The sequence below is a fragment of the Glycine soja genome, chromosome 6, assembly GCF_004193775.1.
Source record: "Glycine soja cultivar W05 chromosome 6, ASM419377v2, whole genome shotgun sequence".
NCBI lineage: Eukaryota > Viridiplantae > Streptophyta > Magnoliopsida > Fabales > Fabaceae > Glycine > Glycine soja.
The window spans coordinates 7,592,411-7,613,786 of NC_041007.1; the positions used below are offsets into that span (position 1 = coordinate 7,592,411).

General features: G+C 31.1%; 2 protein-coding genes across 3 annotated transcripts; both read right to left on the bottom strand.

Annotated features, from left to right (window-relative positions):
- Positions 1 to 1,074: 1,074 nt before the first annotated feature.
- LOC114415246 (probable ubiquitin-like-specific protease 2B) lies at positions 1,075 to 12,086 on the bottom strand. The gene is given in 17 exon segments (XM_028379843.1): positions 1,075 to 1,354; positions 1,357 to 2,107; positions 2,496 to 2,894; positions 3,388 to 3,507; positions 4,458 to 4,551; positions 6,395 to 6,526; positions 6,528 to 6,614; positions 6,701 to 6,901; positions 8,169 to 8,300; positions 8,670 to 8,726; positions 9,044 to 9,152; positions 9,353 to 9,428; positions 9,514 to 9,708; positions 10,109 to 10,155; positions 10,260 to 10,350; positions 10,435 to 10,781; positions 11,901 to 12,086. Coding segments are annotated over 17 exon segments (2,958 nt in total). The 5' UTR covers positions 11,995 to 12,086; the 3' UTR covers positions 1,075 to 1,328.
- Positions 12,087 to 14,481: 2,395 nt separating this feature from the next.
- On the bottom strand, positions 14,482 to 20,416 carry LOC114415247 (MADS-box protein AGL24-like). 2 transcript variants are annotated; one of them, XM_028379844.1, is made up of 10 exons: positions 20,312 to 20,416; positions 20,049 to 20,165; positions 19,634 to 19,840; positions 16,457 to 16,535; positions 16,109 to 16,170; positions 15,846 to 15,945; positions 15,701 to 15,742; positions 15,274 to 15,315; positions 14,819 to 14,997; positions 14,482 to 14,705 (listed from the first exon to the last, which is right to left on the bottom strand). In XM_028379844.1, the coding sequence occupies exons 3-10, from the start codon at positions 19,813 to 19,815 to the stop codon at positions 14,687 to 14,689; spliced, it is 705 nt and encodes a 234-aa protein (XP_028235645.1). In that variant the 5' UTR covers positions 19,816 to 19,840; positions 20,049 to 20,165; positions 20,312 to 20,416; the 3' UTR covers positions 14,482 to 14,686. The 2 variants fall into 2 exon arrangements, with proteins under 2 accessions (XP_028235645.1, XP_028235646.1); XM_028379845.1 differs by lacking the exon at positions 15,274 to 15,315.
- Between the last annotated feature and the right edge of the window lie 960 nt (positions 20,417 to 21,376).

Here is a 21,376-nt window from a genome sequence, read left to right on the forward strand (position 1 = left end):
CTACAACATTTTTTACAAAAAAAAAAATCTTTTGAAATCTTAATCTGATGCACCCCCTTATTATTGGATCAAATTTATTAAAAATTATATAATTTTATAAATTTTACTTCAGATCTAATAAATTTTATATGATTTTTAATTTTTTTAATAAATTTTAATTAATAATATAGTGTGTGTTAAAATGAGAATATTGTTATCATTCTTTTGATTCTTATATTGTCTTTGTTAACTGAGAATAGTCTCTGTCAATATATTTGTCATTATCTTCATCAATCTAAGATTATATAATTATTATCATCATTATCAAAAGTAAAATTTTGTACCCACCTCAATGCAATGGTTAGAAAGGGTTGTTTTTGTACATCAAAAAAGTAGTGACAAGCGTTTGGAGAGGAAAACTCGGGTGGGAAAAGCTTACTAACAATAGTTGGAAATATTCACTATTTTCTGCTAAATTCTTCAAATAAGTATTAAGGAAATCTACTGGTACAGTGTTACCTATGTTTTTTTTAATGACGAATCAAAATTTTTAAATTGTTATTCAACAAGTTTATATAAGAAAGGTGTAACAAAAACAAAACTAAAGACTGTCATAAGGTTTCACAAGATTGGAAGTAACTTGTTGAAGTGTTGGCACAATTGTAAAGTATACGTATGTATACTTCTCGTAATCGGGCTAATTTGTTGATTGAAGGAGTTGAGATGTTCGTAGGAAAAGAAAGTGTAGGAAAACATTTTAATTAGGGTCTAAAAAGGTGCTCAACATAACCCTTGATAAATAAGACATTCAAGTTAAAAAGTTGTCAAACACTGCAATAAAACAATATAATTAGATAATTTAAATTTATTATATTGTTTTTCAAGATTTATTTGGTAAGAATAGTTGTTGAAATAAAAATGAGGATTAACATGATCCATGCACTAATTTTATAACTTACTATTTATTTTCAATTTACCTCCCCTTGAACATTGTTAAGTAACTTTCTTTACAGTTAAGCTTTTTATTGTTTTCCACTATTTGTAAGAGAACTTGTTAACCCGAGTTTCACAAACAAAATCAAAAGCAACAATCGCAAAATTATAATCTGGAGCTTAGAATATAAGAAACGGGGGGGTGAAGAATTTCAAAGGTTTTTCATCAAGGAAAAAAAAAATCCTACCATTGCCCGGATGAATCGTGTCTAAAGTCCGCAGATATTTCTCAATTTTGGTCGCAGAATTAACTACTACCAAGCAACGACACTATTCACATATTGGTAAAGTAAAGCCTAGAAATAATTCAAAAGCAAAGGTAAAACAAGATGCCATATTTATCTATACCTATTTATCTACAAATCGGATTCTGTCACAATGCCTCACTTCTGCACTGTAGAGGCATTAGCCGCCTCCTCTTTGCAGCTTGTTCCTCACAATTATCAGGTTCCATGTCATCTATCATCTGACCATCATCACATCCAGCCTCATCAGAAACTTGTGATGGTGTTGTGGGAGCTTCCTCATCGTCTACTGCATCAGAAACTTGTTGCAATGATACTGTTGGAGTTTCCTCATTATTTACAGCATCAGAAACTTGCACTGGTATTGGAGTTTCCTCATCATGTACTGCATCAGAAACTTGTTGCAATGGTATTGGAGTTTCCTCATCATCTACTGCATCAGAAACCTGCTGCACTGGAATTGTCAGAGTTTCTTGACCAGTATAGTGGAGATCTCCATTCTTGTTATCATCACACTTCGTAATTGAGTCTAGAGAATTTCCCACAACCGAGTTGGAAATATCTATAACATGCTCAGCGTTTTCCATGGCTGAACAAGTTTTCTCACCTTGTACAGGTTCATTAGATGACCCAGGCACATTCAAAACAAGGCAACTTTTGGTGACTGTTACATCTTCTGAATCATCTAAGACACCATTTGATGTATCTAAAGATGGCTGCACCACATCACGATCCACTAGCGGAGAGATTTGTGGTCTATGACATGTCTCATCTCCACAATCCCTAGGAAGATATGGCAAAGAACATGTTGGAGGTGTAATTCCAGTCACTTGCTGGAAGTTGGGATCTGTAGGCAAGTACATAAACTGGTTCCCAAGATCCGTGTCTTCCTATTAAAATAGGATAGAAAAGGAGGGTGGGCGTTAGTTTTGCAACATCAATGCAAAAAAAGAGTGATAGGAACTAATATATATGTGATAGGTCCTAAGTTTAGAAGAAATTTACACATAATTCAACGGCAATATTTAGGAACTATGCTGGAGGAGGTGATAGGTCCTATGTCTATGTCATCGTATAAAATGTAATGCAGACAGCATAAATTATTTGACAAGCATAGAAGCCTTTTGTAGCATAAGGGTTCAAAATTTGTATTTGGGATGAGGAAAGGCTATGTCCATGTGATAAAAATGTTGCCGGGAGGGCAGACTACACATGACCCTAGGAAGTGGTTCAAACAAATTCAAGAAAAAAAAATGCAGACAGATTATGGGTGGATACCTCAATTGAAAATATTGAACCACTGAAACGATAATCAGATGAACGCTGGTCAAAAGATTGACACTGTCCCAACATTGCTCCTGCAGTAGCTCCTGGATCAAAAAGCTCTTTAAGAACCAATCCTGAATTGTTAAAGGATTGAGGATCCAAAGACGATGAACCAGACAATAGAGTGATTTCTATTCCCTGCCCAGCATGGGAAGTTGTTGACTCCTTATTGACTTCAGGGTGATCAATCCCAGTTCTATTATCATTATTTTGTAAGCACTCATCGTCATCACTACAGTCAGAGGAAGAGATTTCATGTGAACCATGATTTTCCAAAAGTTCAAAGATTAACTTCTGGATCAGTGTTCGCTTGAGAAAAGCTTCGGCAGGCAGAAACCAGTCCACATTGAGCTGGAAATTACTAGTTATGTTAGGTAAAATTGGGAGATGTAATACTAAAATAGGCAGGACCAACAACTAAGAGAAATGTTAACAACACACTCCTTTTAACACATTCTTCAACATACTATCACTGAGTGAATTTATGTGGGACACAGGTTATTTAATAGGACATGTACTTAACCCAATTATAGTGTGTTGAAGAGAATGCTAAAAAGCTGTTCAGCTAGAACTCCTCAGATGAAGAGATAAACAAAATTGAGGACGATGCAACAGAAGAACTATGGGTAAAATTATTTTCAACTTAAGAAAATATTGAACCACTCAAGTGATTAAATAAGTCAACCAGCAGTTATTGATTAGCTGCTCTTTGTAAACTGATAACCAATTGAGTGAATGATTGATTTTAGAATGGAAATAAATACTCTTTCCAATGATTTCTTGTTTGTGTTCTCATAAAAAGTTTGAAATAAACCAGAGAACTAAGAATAAGTAGATCACTTACGAAGTTGGAAAACTTGGTTAGTTTGAAAGGATTGAAATTAAGAGGTGCTTCAGCAAGAAACAGCTCTAGGTAGTGAAGCAGAAATAGACCACAATCATATGAATTCTCTTGCTGTGGCAACTGTCATGGAGTGAGAGCATTCAATCACAAAACATTAAAAAGAAAGAAAAACTCGAGAGCAGAAAACCAAAAAGTGACCAGTGTTCAGCAGAAATAGGCAACAATCATGAGTTTTCTTGTTGTGCCAATTGTCAACAAGTAAGAATATTCAATCATAATACAATAAAAAATTAAATTAAAAAAAATAAAGAGCATAAAACCAAAAAGTGATCAGTATTCCTTGAATAACTCAACTAATAATGAGCCATGGGCAATTGAGGAAAGATACAAATGCAAAAGGTATGTCATATTCCATTTCTCTCCAATTTTTCTATAGCGAACAAAAAATAGAGGAAAATTTAAGATTATCAAATGCTGGGATTTTCCTCTTCAAGTGTATGTAACACAAATGGTTTGCAGAAAAACTGAGTAAAACCCCAAACTAGTCTTCAAGATTGAATGAGTAAGGCATTTTAGTCCGAGATTTTAAAAAATCCTCTGTTAATGCTTGAATTTGCAAATCATTCATTTTTAACCCTTTTTGGTGCAAAACGACAATGGAAAACAAAGTACAAAATGATTAAAATGAATTATTTATTTGCAAAATCAGGGGTTAACAAAGTTTTTGAAATCTCAAGAACTAAAATGTCCCACCCTTACAATCTCATTAATTTTGGGGTTTACTCAAAACAACTCCCAACATATATAATGGATTGAAACAAATACCTGTATTTTCTATATGAATAATTAGGTGCCTCACTTTGACAGTGAAGGAAAAGATTTTAAAGTTCATCAACTAGTAAGAGATTTTTTTATCAAAAAACAGCAAACCTTTTATAGTAATTTCCAAAACAATGTAGTATCTACTCCTCAACAAATATAACAGAAATATGTTTCATTAAACACCAATGGATCTTTAAAGGAAGAATAATTGTCCTTGTGAAAGTCATCAAAATATCAGCAGGCAATACCGCAAGTGGAAGAAAACGCATATTTAAGAATCTTGATGAAAGATCTTCTCCCAAAGTATCCTTATGTCTCTCTTTCCACTCTTCCCACAAGTAACTGTCAATATCAGATGAGAAAAGACCAAAATACAACTCTCTTGAGTTCATTTTTTAAAATCAGAATACAAATATAAGGAATCTGCATAGTAGTAATAGAAATAAGCAGGTATAATTGATATTATGTTGAAATTAAAGTAAGGAACAGAAAATGCCAATACGAATAAGCAGAATCCATAAGCACATAATTTTGGTTTTCTTATTTGTTTACATCATCATTCATAATCAAAGATAAAACAATCATGATATTTGCATTTTCAGGGTTCAATATTAATTTAAAGGAGAAACTCAATAACTACATAAAAGTCAAAAATTAGAAAACTTAACATTAAGTATGTGTTTTGGTTGGAAAGTTGCCTTAGTTGTGGTCTAGTCACCCCTGGGTCAGTGTCTCGGAAAAGACTACCTACAAAGGGGCTGACCAGAAAGGCTGAGTGAAGTGTGGAGCCACCAAGAAGTCAACTCTTAGCAGGTTGAGATCACACATCGATTAGAAATATGGCCTAAGTAGTGCTCATAACACTTGGACAATCCTCACCTTAAAAGTCAGTTTTGTGAGGCAGAGTTAGGCCATAAGCCCAAATTCTAGGAATTCCAGTAGCTAAGAAGAAATTTCATCTAGAAGACTCACTTAGAGTTTAATCAATGGTCTGAGCTCTATTTTCAGATTTATTTATGTCTAACATTGCGCAAAAAGTTGAGTACAAAGAGGACTACGTTTAAATGAATTATTATTATACACAAAATACTGGCTAAGGATATAAGGTTCTGTTCTAAGGCCAGAAAAGTTCCCTTGAATGGTTCTAGGACTGATACATATGTTTACAAAATTTGATTAGATTGACCAGTCATGTAAGACTTTCACAACTAATTACTAAGTACATAATTAAAGGAAGCACATTAACCACTAGGAATTTCAAGATTTTATGGAAGCTTAAAATTCCCCCAAGGGCTGAGTTGTTCTCATGGAGGTTGTTTAGAGATAGGCTCCCTACCAGGGCTAACTTGCTTAGGAGACATGTGGCTCTACAGGATACTATGTGTCCTCTATGTGGAAAGCACCAGGAGGAGGCTGGGCACCTTTTCTTCCATTGCAGAATGACTGTAGGGTTGTGGTGGGAATCCATGAACTGGACCCGGACTTTGGGAGCTTTCTCAGATGATCCTGCTGCTCATTTTATCCAATTCAGTGATGGGTTTGGGGCACAGAGGAATCACAATAGGCGCTGTATTTGGTGGATTGCTTTAACTAGTACTATTTGGCAGCATAGGAACTCCCTATTGTTTAAGGGCACCCCATTTCAACCTCCCAAAGTGATGGATGATGCTTTATTTCATGCGTGGACTTGGCTTAAAGCTACGGAGAAAGGCTTTAATATTCCTTTTAACCAGTGGTCTACCAATCTTCTGGAGTCCTTCGGTTAATTTGTAACTTATCTCTAATAGTGGGGTCTTGCTGTTGGGTTTGTGTTTGGAAGGTGGCACCTTGAGTGCTTTGTATCTGTTTCACTCAGTACCTCTGGTACTGTATGGTTTATATATTAATAATACTATAATTTTGCCTTCCAAAAAAAAACATTAACCACTAGGAACTTCATTATCAATTGCTTGATAAAATCACAATTTAATAAAGCTACTGCCAAATCAATATTTTAAAATTCAGCTGCAGGGGCAGATAGTCTGCAATGGTCTCAAACATCAACCCAAAGATAACTTGTACTTGCATACATAATATAACATCAAATTCAGTTTTACTATAAAGCACATAATAACCAGCATGCATTTTTTTGGGGCAGGGGAGGGGTTGAGAGGGGAATAAAAGAAAGTGAGAAGTTTTAATCTACCTCTGCACCAGGTTTTTCAGACCACTATGACTTCCTTTTATGGAATCCATATGCAATATACAGGGTACCTTAAGTGAATTGTCCAGCTCCTTATCTGGAATACATATAATAACATAAATCTCTGAAAATACTTTCACAAGAACGATCATAAGCTGAGACCTCACCATTAAAATTAACCAATTCACCAGGATGGCATATGACTATTAAACTCCAGTGAAGACTACCATCACATGAAAAGATAACGCTGATCAGAACTTGAATTCAGATAGAGACAGATGGAGAAGGAAAACTTCAATAGAATCTTACTTGAAGTTCACAGGAATGAATATATAATCCTTTGCAAACAAATTTACTTTTCTCGTCCATTTACGAACGCGCAGAAATGCTGCTTTTCCATCAGAAGCACTAGATGGATTTTTGTCCATATCAGCCAGCTTTCTAAAGAAGAAACTATTAAAAAAATGAAATCTAGGCTTTTCCTTGTCCGGTATTTGATTCTTGAGATACCTGCCAAAATTGAGATTTCCAAAACATCGAACCATCTTCAATCACAATATAGATCAACAACCATACAATTATAATGGGCCTTTATCACATGTATGCAAGAAGAGAGAAAAAAAAGGAAATGGATGGTACATAAAAGCAGGGTGAGAAATGTTGTCATTTTTTTTTATCAGCCAAAATAAATATATATGTATATTAAATGAGTACCAGAGGTACTAAAAGGTACAGGATTGAGATTACAATTCTGCTGTATTTGAATTCAGCCAACTGTTTGATCCATCCCAGAATGGGGGCCTCATAAAAGAACCTATTACAAGTATTTTCCCTGCACTCCTAATGTCAATTACATCTAAAACCATGTGTAAGATTTGAAGACCACTGATTATAATGAGTGTTGAAATCCTTCTCTAAATATTTCAGCCAAGTCCATACCAAAAAGTGCCTCCTCCATCATTCTATTTGCGTTGAAATTGTTATTGGAGAAAACTATATTATTTCTGTGCTTCCATATGGTCCAAGTCAGTGCTATCCACCACCGTGAGAAATGTTGTCATGAGTAAAGAGAAAATTAAGGAAGGAGGTAACAGATTTTACATGTGGCATTAGCAAATTGGGGAGGAAATTCTGCAATGCTGAGGGTAAGGAAAACATGAATAAAGTGTAAGGAGAAGAGATTGACAGAGAAGAGAAATTTTTAAAGGGTTTAATGGCTTTAGCCAGGTAGGGAAGGATCCACTAATTCTTGCTGCATTTTATTTCTCTTCTGTTCATTTTGCTCCATTTTCTGTGTTCAGAACTTAATAATCAACTTATACCCCGTAAAGGAGAGTTTCTCCTCGACTTATATTATAATTTCAGTATCCATCAATTTTTCATTATTTAATATCTTCTGCATTTTCACAATATCCTACAATCATCAATCCTTTTAGTATTCTCTTTATATAAACGCAATATATGTTGATATTTCTCTGCCCATAAGTGCCTACATATATCATCTATTTTCAATTGTAAATTGCACGTTACAAAAATTATATGAAAGAGGACTTAGTTTTTAAAAGGAGAAAAGATAAAGGACGCTCCATAGCATGGTTCACAAAGATACAATCTATAAGAAATAAAATGCAACCAAGAAGGATAGAACAAGATATAAATGTTCTTGTACAGTCTTGCATATGATGAATAAAGTTTTTAACAAAAACATGGGACAAAAGAATGATAATTAGACATACATACATGCATATATATAGAGAGAGAGAGAGCGCAAACTCACTGGATGTAAAAATCAATAATTGTGTCATTAATGAATGTGTCTGGTTGCAAGAGATCTACATCTCTCTTGCTTAGGGAAACAGCATCCGGATCCCCTTTCGGATAGATAACATCATCAAAATGCTCCTCAAAACTGTTTCAGATCATAAATTCTTAGAATAAAACATGGTATCAGGAGCTACATCCTCCCCCCCCCCCCCCCCAAAAAAAAAAAAATAAAATAAACACAAAGCAAGAAGAAAAGAAAATGAAAAATGATAGTAGAAAGCAATAGGCTCTAATGGTTATTTACAAGATATGATGATCTTTTACATCCACTCCAATAGACACATTAAAAAAGTATCTAGAAATCAGAAGATTTATGTGAAAGCAAATAGGAAATTTGGACACCATAAAGCATGAAACCTGAAAACATTTTCAAATAAAAGCTATGGGCTATGGCATCCATACATGTAGATATACTTGTCAAAAAGGGAAAAGGAAATTAGCAAACGATTCTTACTTAGGGAAGTAGCATCTTGACCCACGTGAATCAGTTCCATTGCCTTCTACATCCACACTACAAGGGAAAAATTAATCATAAAATGACATAAACTGGCATTCAGAGCACAAAACATATCCACTTCATATCAATTTTGAACCAAGAATAAACTTTTCCATACAATGAAATCACACGTCACAATTATAAACAAAAGGAAAATACTACAATTCAGAGTCCTTTCAAGATCTGTGACTTGCAACCTATCCATCAATTATAATTGATAGAAACCAGTATCCAACAGTTGAAAGCCTACAATCTGTATAGCATTTTATAGAACAATCGATAACCAACTGACCAAGGAAAAATGTAATAGAAAATACAACTTAATGACTAACCGAAGAGCCATGTTCCAAGAAGCCAAGTATTTCAGATTAAGAGATGTGATTTGTCTATGTCTGAGGGACCAATTGTAATCAGCAACCGCAATTTCCAATTCCTCAATGCCTAGCATATGTATAGACATATATTTAATCAGTAATAACAGAGAGAAACTACTATCTGCAAAACAATCTACAAACTCCTACTACCAGAAATTACCCAAATAAATTTAGCTAGTTTGAATAAAAATGACAAGTTATGTCATGTATGCCAAGATATAATGAAGAAAACCATTCCCATTGATCAACTATAATAATAGCACTCACCTGAAGCATCGCTTACATGATTTGATTGGCTTGCATTATGTGATATTACTCGAAGCTTTATAATGACAGTTCCACTCTGAAGAAAGGGCATATAAGGAGAATTATAGAATTTATACACACACACACACACACATTGCAAGCAATAGAACTATAAAACTCACACTTTGAAACAACTGACAATTAATGTCAATGAGATCATCAACTGCCCATTCAAGATCAAAAGCTTCTTGCTTTATACATGCAGTTGAAACATTGATCTTGACAAAACAAGGTGAAAAGGTTAACTTTGGCCCCAGATAATAATTATCCTGGTATATGACATAATCAGGATGAAGAACGACTTCCGTTGTGTCATCCTGAAGATTACATGAAAGAAAATAATAGTGAATACAAAAACAAAATGAAGCATAATATGCCACAAAAATAGTGAATCAAATGCCGTAGAAAGCATTTTATGTTGATGTACTAGATTTAGAGATAAGAAAATACAAAGTTTGTAGCTTGAACAGTTACTACATCAGCTTATATTCTCAGATAAAAGGTAGGTAAACTTGATGAAGCAGTAAGGGGAAAGACAAACCAATCCCAAAATTAATATGCATCAGTAATGAAAAAGTAAAAAGCAATAAAAGACAACAGTAGAAAAACAACTAAAGCAATACCAAATCTATAAAAAAAAAACCAAGAGATGAAAAAATACTGCATGTGATGTCAGTTTCTTTAGCACAAAAAGGTCACGTGCTTAAAAAAAATTACCATGTCAGAATTGTCTGTGCCATGCAATCCACAACCATCTAATGACACTGGAACAATGAATACTAAGTTTAGTTAGTAAACTGCAATATAATATTTCTAAATTAAACATGGTATACTAAGTATAAGGAATCCAGGATTACAAAAAACACACCACCATTCTCTGGAATATCAGAAGCAGGACTTGTTGGAGCACTCTCATTCATGCTCTCATCAGCCTCTGAATTGACATCAATTGATTCATTCTGTAAAAAAATTGAAAATAGATATAAATCTCACAATTAAATCAATTGCTTAGGCTGTAGTCGGACAAATTGAAGTTACAGTACACTGTATGAAGACCCTGAAGGGGCTGTGCAAAAAAATGAAGATCCTGAAGGGTCAATCTGGCTTGTTTCAGGTGAAGATACTTCGCTACTTGTATCCATTTTCTCTAGTTTGTTATGGTTATGAATATCTATTTTAAAATGATGACGACTTTCATGACTAATCAAATTTGATTGTTTGTCAGCTTCCAACACAGAACTATTCTCTTTACTATCATATATATCTTCCACTGAGTCAGGAGAGGTGTCAGAACCACCCTTTTCCAAATTAAACATAGCACCAGCTTCATCAACATCAACATGAGAAATACTGGCAACACTCTTGATGCCAACCTTGTTGACCTGCGCATCTGTCAATACATCACGATATATGTACAATCAATTTAATTGAAATGCTTAGATAATATAAAAGGAAAAATAGAAAGAAGTGGGGAACAAAAGAGGGAAACCATTTCAAGGATGCAAAATTACTAAAATAAAAACTAAATGGCATAGCTGAAGCATATTTTCGACAATAAAGAGTAGGACCCTCAATCTTGCCAATCATAATCCATAATGCAAATTAAGATTTAAGAAAGACACTTGATCTTGAACTGGATAGTACTTGTGAGTAATTGAGTATTATTATTTGATTATCTTTTAAGGGTCTTGCTATCCATGCTCTGAGGATAATGATTAAAATATATATATATATTGAAAATCATGCTGGAGATGCATTGGAAATTGTGGCAAGAGTATATTAATAACACTTTTCATAAAAACTATCCAGCTATAATTCCTTAACCAGTGCCCTGGTTAGCATTTGCTTGTCTTTAATCCTTTTTCATTTCATGATAATAAATTATATATACACATGCCATTCTTCGTTATCAATCTATGGAAGTGTGTAAAGTTTACTGCCAAGGTTTTAAAAAATGGTCCGTGACTGTGATTTGGGTCGCAATATCACAGTTTTAATTGGGACTGCATTTGTCCGTGATTTGCAGCAATCAACAAACGCGACAAAATTGCAACGCGACCAATATCTACCCTTCCACGAATTCAACAACCATGGTGTGCACTACGCTCATAGAATCAAAACAAGACTACTGCCTATGCTACACAACGTCTTGTGTTAAGGACAATCCAACTTATCTCAATAAAGATAACCAGCCCTCATGACATTAGATTTTTAATATTATTTACAAACTCTTAAGTCCTCGGAAAAAGAAAACATTAACTATAAGGAAGAACTCTCTAGGTTTCATTCCTCTCCTCCAGTTCCTTCAATTTGTCTCTCTAAGAAGCATACGATATACTTTAAAATCGAAACTATCAATCATAAAACACTAAATATAACGCAATGACGACACCTACAAATTAAATCACCATCTAAAAGGCAGAACAAGCATTGTATATGAAAAATTCCAATTGAAGATCACGTTTCACGTTTGTTTCTGGAATTAGGAAATTAGGGAAATCGGTCTTACCGCGAGCGAGGAAATCGTGGTGTTTATCGGAGGCGACCTCATCCTCTTCGTTGAAATCGAAGACTTGCAGATCTCTGCGCGGAGACTTGCTCATGGTCCCCAGCAAGGGTTTTTGGGGGGAACAGCGAATTGAGAGCCCGAGATTGATGCAAGCTGTAATGCCACTCTTGGGATTGGGGGTGCGTTGAAAGAGTGCCCTAAATAGTAATTGAAACCCGCCAATTATAATTTGCCACCTGTCCTAAACTCGGTTGGAAGGCTCTTGTATCTTTCTTTCGACTTTGGAGTATGGAGCTACCACCCTAATCTAAGTGATTCTTTTTATTATTATTTGTAGAAATTGAACGCCGTTATAAATTTTTTTTACTGTGTTTCAGTTTTAAATCCAAAATTAGTAATTAGTAATTATAATTTTTAAAAATATTAGCAATAATAGTTTTGAAAATAAAGATAGAAACACTTTTTATGAGATTGATGGTTATAAAAAATTAGTATAAAAAATTTACATTATCAATATCATTCTTAATATGATTTTTACGATAATTATTATAAAAATTAACAAACTTATATACCAACATAATATTATTGATAAATAACTATGTCTCTTAAATATGTAATCATGTGTTTTATGAAAAAATATATGTAGTAATAATTTAATCCCTTAAATAAATGAGTAATTCAAAATATTATTCGTTGATTCTAAAATTTGAAAAATACTTTAATTTTTTCAAAAAACTTATCAATAATTTATAATTAAATTATAGTCTAAAATTATTTCAAACTTTCAATTCATAATCTATTACATTTATTTTTTATAAAATAAATAATTTATGTATTTAAAGTTATTATATATTTTAATTTAATCATGAATTACAATATATGATAAATAAGTTAATTTTCATATTAATTATTTTAAAAATCATATTAAAGATGATTTTTTAATTTGATTGATTATATTTTTTTTTTATGTTGATAATGCATATAAATTAAACTCACAATATCAATTTTAAAAATGTTTGTCCTTTTTACGATTAAGGATTCTCACTAGTTTTATTCCTTTTCTATTTTTTCTCAAAATATTATATAAAATTATAGTGTTATTATCATGCATATTATAATATACCCACACATTATTATGTTACTAAATGTCATCTATATAAAATATTATATAACTTAGTTATTACATTATAATAATACAATAATATACAGTATAATATAGTTTATAATATATGATAATAATAATAACTTTATTAAAAATAACTTATAATAAATCTATTTTTGTTATTATCTATACAATAAATCATAAAAGATATTTTACTGTTATATATGCACACAAAATGGGTGAATAAAAATCATGCAAATGCTCTTAAAAAAAATATGCAAATGAATGAAAAAATAAGCAAAAGATTTATCACAAAAATAGTAGTAAAAATCATTCAAGTGAGTATAAACAATATATAAATCAGTGAGAAAAATTATTTAGATGAATGGAAAAATTATAAAAATGAGAAACAATATAAGTAGAAAAAATGTGCAAATAGGGAAAAAATAGTGGGAAAAATATTCAAATGAGTAGAAATAAAACATGCAAATGGAAAAATTAATCAAACGAACATTTTTTTTTAATTGTGTATAAAAACAAGTAAAAAATAATGAACATGGTGGAAAATAAGCTAAAAAACAATTAAGTTAATAAAAAATGTAAATAGGGATAGCAATTAATGAGAATGGTGAAAAAAGATTATTTAAGATTTTAATGCTAGAAAACTAGATGAGAAAAGGTTAATGCAAATGAATAGAAAAAGGATAAAAATGGATCTTGAGATGATATCAGATCTCTCAATTATGACAAATACATATATAATAATTTTGCATGATTTTTGTTCACCCATTTTGTGTGCATAATAATTCAAGTAAGATTAATATTTTGATAATTTTTTTATATTAACATGAAACGTAAGTTGTTAAATTAAGATTATATGTATATATATTTTGTCAATGTTATTGTTTTATTTTTATAGAAATATCATCTATATTTTATATTAAGAATTCCTGGTAAAGTAAAATAATTAAGATTAGCGTATCATGAGAAATTAAACTAATCTTCATATATAATTTAATTTAAAATTTCATTTAAATTGTGTAATATTATTGAATAATATAATTAGAAAAGAAATGTAACTTTCTTTTAAGTTTTAAGTTTTTTTTTTCACCAAATCAATTATGAATTTAAAATTAATTTTATTGAGTAACAAGATATGATCATGTTGGGAAGAGAGACAATTTTAATCAAATATGATTTGTAAATTCTACAGTGAAGTACATTGGTTTTTTTTAGTGAAATTATAGCGAGGTTTTATTTGATAAAAAATATTTCTCTCTTTAACATAAGTACTACTCCCCTCAAAAAAAAAAAAAAAACACAAGAACTACTATACGAATGTACTCTAGTATTCAACAAGAAATTAAAGGATCCAAAGTGCAAATTTGACAAAAAAAAAATACTACTACTACAAAGATATACATGTGATGAAAATTAATAGTTAATATATTATATTAAATTAAATTAATACACACGGAAGTATATAAAATATATTTCATTGGTTTAGCTAACAATCATACATTTTACTTTTTAATACACTTCTCACTTATAAACAAATCCAACAAAAACATATATATAGTGGTGCAGTTTTTTTCTTAATTAAAAAAAATATTGGTACAGTTTTAAGAAAAAAAATCTTAATAACGCTCAAAACGGGGCAAGACTCTTTCACCATGTTACCTCTTCAGTTAGAGAAGGGTAGCCTGAAAAAACAAAGGACTTATTCAAATTAATGAACAATCAAAAATAGCTAATTTTTGTAGAATTCAATGTATAGTTTGTAACTTGTGTATAAGTGTTTGCTTCGGTTGCTTACCCTAACGTAAGAGATATGTCCGAGGAACCATCCTCGAGAGGAGGATCACTGATGCAACTGCTAATGTTATTTGTAGAATCTAACGAGACACCTTCTTCCTGCATTATTCCCTTATCTGAGTCCACCATGAAAGGAATTTTTGCCTTACACAGCATAGCCTCCTTCTCCTTCTCCGCTAGCTGATTAATTATTAATTTAACGTAGTAAATGAAAGGAAAATAAATCAAGACATTCTCATTTTTTAAACAAACCCATGCCAAGACATTTTTTATCACCCTTTCCAAGTTTTTTGTTTTTTTTACAGAAAAGTTTTTTGTTAATTGTCTGCTTGTAATTTTTTATTTCTAATTAAAAAATTATTATATTTTCATCAATTATGTTTTTTACACATTGATCATAAATGAAAGAGAAACAGTAGTGAATCTCATGTTAAAAAGTTTAAAATGTTTTCTCACCTTTTTCGTTAAATGCTTGTTCTCCTCTTCTAACAGGATTCCCTTTATTAGCAGAGATGCACACAAAAGAAACCAACAATCCTCAAAATTCTGAAGTGAGTGTAAATCTAGCTAGAAATGCAGAAATCTTGGATAAAATGATCACTTTAATATGCATATTATGATATTCCTAGAATTAAAGCACAGGCTTTAATGTTACACTCGATCTGATGTGTTTCTTCGAATTATATGCTTCATAATATAACCAAACTAAGTTCTATCGAACATCATGATATTCATTAAAGTAAGCATATTAATTAAAAACAACTTGCATCTATATAGCCATTACACTATAGAAAAGAGCATATTACTAAATGTGTATTCCAATTTGATTAACTAAACATTATCAGATAGATAATAGCTTCATTATCAAACTATATCAACAAACCTTTTTCTGAAGTTCAGAAATCTGGCTCATTATCTGATTTTCCTGAAGGTAAAAGTTGAATTGAGAATTAGTATAAATCATGCATCAACATGCAGAGGTTTGTCCAAATTAACCAAATGACTTCATGGTATGTGTAGTTGCGTACCTTTATGTCAGTCACGCGATCGAGTCCTATTTCAAGTGTTTTCTCCAGTTGCTGCAACTCATTTAGACCTAGTCCTTGAAGATCGTCGCCTTTCAACCAACTGATCGATCATTTTTATCAGTCAATATAATTTATTAGTTTTATTTTTTTTTATGGATCAAAATATATAAACACAAGCAATGAATTTTACTCAAATATATTTATCTCTTTATCTTCACGTATTTCACCTTTTTTTTCCTCTTTATTTAACAAAATTGATATACCTTAATTCTTGGGTTCTATCTGCAATTTCCTTACTCAATTTGGCGCTATTGCTAGCTTCTAGCTGAAATGAACAAAAGTGCCAAACCAGTTAGTGTAACTAACTACAGCCTAAAACGTTAAAACGTGACTATTTCCTTAACTATATATACACCTCCTTCAAATGTACAAGTAATAACAGAAATAGGTCAAAATAGATATAAAAAATAATTAGAGCAATTATATAAACATAGTGAATTTTATACTTTGGTCACCAAGAAGTTCAGGCGGTATAAGCTCTGCAGAATCATAACAAACTCATAAATATTAATAGAGAAAAGAAAATATAAGAACTTAGTTTTTTGTACAACCTGCAGTTCTAGTGATGGCTTATCCAATTTGTTGATGCCATGGGAATGCGTACTGTACTTTGTAACTATGTCATTCATACTTTACTCGACCAAAACAAGAAGAGACGAAGAAAAGAGAGTTAGTCACAGGTGTGAAATTAAATAAACTTCTTAAAAGAAAAAGATGCATCTTGTCAAGGATTTTTCCCAACTCAAACAACATTGCAAAAGTGCAAGTAATTTATTCCACCCTTTAGCGCTGTGCTACATTTGTGAAAAACAAAATTATATTAGTTATTAGTCGTAAATTAATTAAAGGATTTCCTCAAGCCAATATAATTAAGTGAACAGTATTTTCCAATATTACAATAGCTGTATACTCTACTCTGATTTGCAACTCGAAGTTGTGAACTAGGCAAAAATCTCCTTATAAATCAAACTAGAAGGAAGCTAAGCCACAATATATAAAATACATTTTGAGGATAAAAATTAAAAAACGAAGTAACGAACATATGATCAACATGAACAAATATAAGCATATATAAGTTGGCATATATTGCAAAAAGACTAGATGGGGTAACTAAGAAAGAGTAGCTAACCACAAGGCATAACAGAAAAACACCATTCACCATTATCATATATAATAGAAAACTGAAAATAGAAATTAACTATCACTATAACACAATTTCCTCTATTCACTCATTTTCGCTCTGCTTCAACCACCAATTTAAACCACATATCGAATCTCAACATACTTATATATATATATATATATATATATATATATATATATATATATATATATATATATATATATATATATATATATAAGTTTGTTAAATTTTCTATTAATTATTTTAAAATCATATCAATAATAATCTTTTATTAATTGATAATGTAAAATTTTTTACACTTATTAAACTCTATATATTTTTTATCTATTCTTAATGCTATATATTTTTTAATTACTTTAATGCAGAGTCGATTTATAGGATTTATATAGGTATATTGTGTTACTTTACTTATTTTTTTTATTGGGATTATTTTGGGAAAGCTAAGTATATTGTTGGGGCTATATTCCCCTTTACCAAATTAACCTGAAAATGACATTTTGTTGAGAAAGCAATTATGCATGTCATTCCCAAGTTAAAACATGATAGCTAAATATACTTTGTCAACTTAATTTCCCATACTGCTCATATGTCTGATAATGATGAAATTTTGAAGGATGTAGTTCGGTAAGGGAAAAAATATACCCTCACCAATAGCCACCATAAGAAATATTTTTAGAACTTAGGACTTTTATTCACGTACATGTATAGTTTCACCCATGCATGTCGTCCAGCATATCAAAGAATTTAAGGTCATACTAGAATATAATTTTTTATTCTAAATCCGTGAATATCTCACCTTTCATCTCCAAAGGTAAAATGAATAAACCATTAAATTGGTCTTTAAGGTATCATCATCTCTTCTAGTAGTCCTTAAAGTATAAAAATGATGCTATGTAATCTTTTAAGTACTGAAGAATCCTTCAAATTAATTCCCCAATATTGTTAAAATATATTAGCTAAAGGATTATAACTAATATATCTAATTTAAGATTATTTTTAGTAACTATTTGAACAAAGGCATATAATGTGATAACCAAATTATGTAAATTTAATTTTAATAGTTTATATTTGAAAAATTATACTATTATTAGCATCAACAAATACTACAATAATTACATCAGGAAAAGCATACACACCCTGAAATTCGGAAGTTATCTTTCCCTTGCATGATGTTTCTATGTGTCTAGTAGGTACTATGGTTTTTAGATGATTTAAGCAATTCAGATTTTTGTTTTGGCTTAGCAATAAATAATATAGGATTGCAATATGTTCTTAGACATAATGTGTTGGTAAAAACAAATCATCTAACTTAATCCAAACCACATCTTATCATGTTGGATTGGACCTATTTTTTTATTTAAAGAAATCAATCTTCCAAATTGAACCACAAGTTGTTTTAATCTTTGAAAAAAGACCTTCTTCTAAAACACTACTAATCAAGACAAAACAAAGAAGAAAAAACTCAACATCTTAAGCCTTAATTAACCACACACTAAATATATACGAGTCAAGCTTTACTTCTGACTCCATCAACCCGAATTTCATAAAAAAAATTCGAGGGTTTTAATTAAATTCCTACACGACACACATGCATGATTAATTATTTGGGAAAAGTGCATAAACTGCAACAAAACAACTTTCAACAGTATATAAAACTATTTAGATGCACAGTATAACATCAATTATTTTTTTATCGATCGGTAGAGTACGAGAAGATGGCCAACCAGAAGAATCATGCAGCTAGAAAATAATTAGATGTGAAAAGTCGAAAGTTAATACTCCATTGATCAGTTAACCGAACCAAGACATAATGAAACAATATCAGGCAGATTCGTGAACTTATCCATTGTCAATGTGTCATTGAGTAGTACAAGGCCGTTTGATTGTATGTGAAAAAAGCTAAACTAATTCATTAAGTACATAAGATATAGAATATTTTGTCTAGCTAGCTTACAGTTTCATGTGTTGGACAGATAGGAAAGGATTCAGTTTGGATTAATTTGTCTTTTTTATTAACAATTATAAAAAAAAAAATCCATTCATTTTTTTTACTTTATTTTCCTATTTTTCAAATATTTACAAAAAAATAGTTAAAACGATCGCTTAGGAATTACTATTTAACTAATGCTTCATTTTCTTTTTTCTCTCCCAACACAACCTTTCATGGAAACTTCAATAGCCTACTATTAAATTTCCATAAAATTAGAACCATAAGCGAGTGAAACGAGGTTTCTGTTCCAAACCCATCATGAGATTACATCTAATCCCCGTCCTTCTCCTCTCAGTTTTCACACACACTCTCTCTCTCTCTCTCTAACAGACTTCCAGATACTCACTCCGTACATAAACCACTGGCACTACTGGCTAGGAATTAGGATAGAAAGAACCATACAGACATATTAATATTAATTGAAAGCAACGTAATTAAGAACGTGCTTTACACATGTTTATACCCCAGTTTTTATCCCCTAGGTTTCCCAACAATGTATACGTCTACTAGTATGTGTATACAAAATACTGAGAGAAAAGTCAAAAACTCAAGAGTGGTGTGTTATAATATACCAGTCGTCGTCCGTACACGTACCTGGAGCTGCTATAATCAAAGAGCTTCCCGGTAGATGAGAAAACAATGAGACCAACCTCAGCATCGCATAGCACAGAAAGCTCTTCAGCTTTCTTGAATAGCCCTCGCCTCCTCTTAGAAAATGTTACCTGCCTCGCCGTTATGTTGTCGATTTTCTTTATCTTTATCCTCGTTCTCGTCATTTTAATAATTAGCAGCTGCACAAACCTGAAGTAAAAAAAAAACTATTTTAATTAAACACGTTCTCTCACACTTTTCTTAAAACAAAATAATAATAATAATATATGACATATAAGGATATATATGGAATGATATAAACACTGGGTTCTTGCGTAACATAGATAGAAAAAAAAAACCTAATAAAAGGCACGCCCAGTTTCAGATCTGGTTAAGGGAAACAGAAAAAATAACCTACCAATCAAAAGGAAGCTCGTGAACATGCAAGGGTATGATAGCTTTGGATTGGTGGGGTTCGATTTTAATTTGTTGATATATTTCACTCTATTAGCTAGTTGGAGCACTATCTCGATTACTGAAAGGGGAAAAATTGAAGAAGAAAAAAAAAATGTTACCAATCAGATATAGTATGAAAGAAAGGAAGTAGAAGGAGAACGAGAACTTTGAGGAGTCAGGAACACAGCGAGAAAGAGACACAGGAGAGAGAGAGAGAAAGATAACCTTGATTGGAAATGCTGGTTTGGTATCAAGAAAGGAAAGAAACCCTTCCCTTAATAGGTAAACGCTGGACACTTTCTATTTTTATTACTAATTATCCAATATACTTTCTATTTTTTGAATCTTTTCTTGCCTGAAATTCGTTTAAATAATTAAAATATGACCATGAAGAGCGGTCAAAGTTGGATAAGGATATTTCGAAACCAGGAATAATTAATTCTGGGAAAACTGTCATTGGTTCTTTTTTTTTTTTGGACAGTCTGTCATTGGTTCTTGAGAATTGACAGATAAGTAGATGTGAACCTGATCTCATATTTTTCCTTTAGTCTTTTAGTCTGCCTTTGTTTGAAATAATCAAAGAAATTTCATTTTATTCTAATTAAAAAAAACTCTTAATTTTCTCTTTTTTATTTTTCTCCTCTAAACTAAACACACTCTTAAAGTTATTTTATGATAAATATTTATTTTTATATAATTGAAACTTATAATAATTAAGGATTTTAAATTTATAATAACTAATTTATAATAAACATATATATATATATATATATATATATATATATTTCCTCTATATAGTTTTATGATTGTGTAATCTTGGTGTATTAAAATTTAAAAAATTGACCGCATATTATCAAGGGTAAATCAAAATTTCTAAATTAAAAAAAAAATCTGAAATACCAAAATTTGAGAGATTAAAATCACACAATCGTGAAACTACATATATATATATATATCAAAATTAGATTTAAGCATTTATATTATCATATATATTTTTAATTATTGATTTTTTATAAAAAAATATTGAAATTGATTTTAAAAATATAAGTAATTAAGAAAATTAAATATATAAAAAATAGTTAGAGATGGTTTAGAACTAACTTTTTGGTATCATGTTAAACAAAATAAAATAAAAATTAAGAAATGTATTTTTGAAAAATAAAATACTAAATATATAGGATTAAATAAGACATATAGGAACGCAAAGGGTTGACAAAAATTCTGGTTGGAATGACTCGGGATATAACCCGAACTTCAAATTTCCCAAATCCAAATATGTTAAAAATTCTT